General features: G+C 34.6%; 1 protein-coding gene across 1 annotated transcript; it reads right to left on the bottom strand.

Annotated features, from left to right (window-relative positions):
• Positions 1–1,233: 1,233 nt before the first annotated feature.
• LOC137809659 (vacuolar iron transporter homolog 4-like) lies at positions 1,234–2,177 on the bottom strand. Its single transcript, XM_068610758.1, has one exon. It carries the CDS (start codon positions 2,098–2,100, stop codon positions 1,402–1,404), a length of 699 nt encoding a protein of 232 aa, XP_068466859.1. The 5' UTR covers positions 2,101–2,177; the 3' UTR covers positions 1,234–1,401.
• Positions 2,178–3,273: the final 1,096 nt, after the last annotated feature.

Raw genomic sequence — 3,273 nt, 5'->3', positions numbered from 1 at the left:
CGTGAATGAGAAATGAAATGCTTAAAGTGAAGTAATGAAACAGTGAAGGGAGTGTAAGGGTTTAAACATATACGAAGAAGCACAAGCGGCAACGAGCCCTAGCTGTTGATTTTGCCACGTGTCTGCTGATAAAAAAGTATGGTGAGATGTCACTTCGGTGCACTGTTTACAACCTGTCACCCCGTGCCACGTAGGTCGCCTAGGGCGATCACTTAGTCTCTTTGCTGAAACAAGTTATAGCTCGAGACTGGGGAGCTTGTGTACCGACCAGTCCTCGGACATCGATGTCAGGGATCGACATCAAACCTTGCCAACAGAGGGAGAGATCGGACGTCGATGGTCTGAACAACTATATTGGGCCACATAAGGTGGGCCCCATAATTATACTAGTTACTGGTTAAAACATCAGATATGAGAGGAAGCCCTAAGACACGAGGGATCCATGTAGGTGGTGTGTATAGCACATTCAAGCGCGACACGAGTAAATAGTCCTTGGAGGCACTAAGGCCCGTTAGGGTTAGGGTTTCCAAGGGAAGCTGCATGCATGACACGTGAATACTTAGGGCACCCACAGAACAGATGGCCCCAGAGATTTGGTGCACAAGTTGGTACCCAGGCGATCATTCTGTTAGTCGTTGCACTCCAGTTAAGGGAAGTCTTATGTGCCAGATTATGCTAAGATTGCGTAATAGTGACGCAGGGACATTCTCCAAGGAACCCTAGACATGGGTAACAGAACAGAAGTAAACCCTAGTTACAACCTATATAAAGGTTGCTAAGAACCCTAACAAGGTACACCGTTTCTGAGACTGAAACTACTTGATACACTTATTGTTCTTTGTCCTAGTACTGACTTGAGCGTCGGAGTGCAAACGGTCGTCAAGACGCCATTTGTCTTTGCAGGTGGGAGATTCTTCAACCAAGGAAGTTCTATTCTCAGGCGAAAATAGGCGGGCCAGGGACTGCCGAGCGAGTCAACCGGCGACAACAATATTCATATTTATTTAAGTAAATTTTAATATTAAATATATATATATATATATATAAATGATAAAAGTAGAAAATGCAGATCGCGCCTGACCTCTCGCTAGTAATAATAAGTATAATAAAAATCATAAGATGACAAAAAAACTTGTATGGTGTAGTGGTTAAAGCTTTGGTGACTCAAAGGGACTTGGTTATTTGGTTATTTTGTTGTAGTGTCCCTAATCCAATAAAACACTACATAACAAATTTTCTAATAATGTAAAAAGTGTTACATTCAATAACTTATTAACTTGTAAACAAGCTGTTGTGATAAAGTGTAAACTGATGCAATACAATTTTAAAATTATTCTATTTTAATAAAATCTAATAAATATTTCTTAACATATTAGTAATAATCTGGTATATGTTATGATCTCATCCAGGTTTATGAGTAATAATTTGCTCCGCAAAGGCAAATAACTTGGTGAGGCCAAATGTAATAGTCATAGCCAACCAACCTCCAATGAGCATTCTAAGGCAAGACTTGGTGAGTGGAGTTTTTCCAAGCACAGCTCCTACTCCACCAAATACCACCAATGTGAGGCTAGCCACAATAACAACAACTGCAAGCCTGATTTTATGGCTCCTTATGAATGCAGCTGCTAGCAGTGGCACCACTGCACCAACAGAAAATGCTAGAGCTGATGCTAGAGCAGCCTGAAATGGATTTGGCAACTTCTCCCTTTGACCTTCTTCACTCACTCCACCAATAATATTATTTTCTCTCTCTCTTTTCATGTGAGCTATTTCTATGTCATATTGAGTGTACACAGACACAAACTCTCCAATTGCCATGCTGCATGCCCCAGCAATTAAGCCTGCAAAACCAGCAAGAAGCATGGCTGTGATGTTCTCCTTAACAGCTCCAACACCCATCATCAATGATGCAACTGAGATTAAACCATCATTGGCTCCTAACACTGCTGCACGCAGCCAATTCGCCCTCTGAGAATAGTCTATGTTTCTCTCTTCAATTTCTTGGTTTGGTTTTGGCTCTACACCAACTGCATGAACAGGAATCTCAACATGATTGAATGAAGTTTCATTAGTGTTGTGACCATCAAGGGAAGCCATGAAGGATGAATTAGAGGTATATATAATCAAGTTGAAAAGAAAAACACAAATCTTGAGAGTTTGTGTATTTAGACAAGTTGAAATGAAGGATATTTATAGCTCTCACCAAGGTTAAGCAATGTAAATGAATGAACTTAGAGAATGAAAAAGAATAGAGGTAGTGTAGAGGGCACTAGCTACTAGTGGTGGCTTTAACTAATGAATTCGGTTCTCATTTTAGAATTTGTCAGAAAAAAATGTATTCATTACTCATATTCCTTATCACCAATTTAATCAACAGATAATTCATGTAGTTCAATTATAATTAGTCAATGTTTTAGTTTGGTTTAGTTCACTATTTGAACATGAGTTTTATCCGTGTGGGATTAACAAAAATCAGAAGAATAATTTCATATCAAATAGAGGTATATGGTTCTTCCTTTCAGGTACGGGAACACAGTAATAATATTCTCACAATAACTAAAAGTGTTAACTTTGATTTTTTTTTTATATTTATTTTTATTAGTTAAATATAATATTTTATATAAAAAGGAGTTATTAAGTATATAATAAAAGTAATGCTGATACGTTCATCACAACTATATTATATTAAAAGAAAATGTGGATGTTAAAAAAATATTATTTGTAGAATATTGTATAAGCAATAGGAGTGACTGATATGATATGTTGAAAGAAAAGCAGGGCATATGCAGCAAAGTGTTGTCAGTATAATTGCTACCTAATATTCTTTTACATCCAATTTTTTTCTTGTTCTTTCGCTGCACAACTTCTTTTACAATAAAATATTTAATTAATAAAAATAACATTATAAAATAAATTTATAATATTATCAGTTGTCAAATAGAATTGTAAAAAAACATAGTTGAAAACTATCGTCATCCATTAAAAAATGTAGTTATTATGAAGTATTTTGATTTTTTATTACATAAGATTTAATTTAATTAAATTAGTATTTAATAATTTGATTTGAGTTAGTTTTTCTTACTATAAAATCGATAAATATTTTTTTACAAAAATTATTAAAGAGACATCTTTAAATTATTTTGAACTGTTATTATTATATTAATAATTTAAAAATTCTCTTTTGTATTTATAACTTACATAATTTTATTATTAGAAATTATATTTAATTAATTTTTAAATATATCTTAAATATAATTACTTTTAATTGAA

Source organism: Phaseolus vulgaris, chromosome 2 (genome assembly GCF_000499845.2).
Source record: "Phaseolus vulgaris cultivar G19833 chromosome 2, P. vulgaris v2.0, whole genome shotgun sequence".
Classification (NCBI taxonomy): domain Eukaryota; kingdom Viridiplantae; phylum Streptophyta; class Magnoliopsida; order Fabales; family Fabaceae; genus Phaseolus; species Phaseolus vulgaris.
Note: the sequence above shows the minus strand (reverse complement) of the source record. Positions and strands in the feature narration are given on the sequence as shown.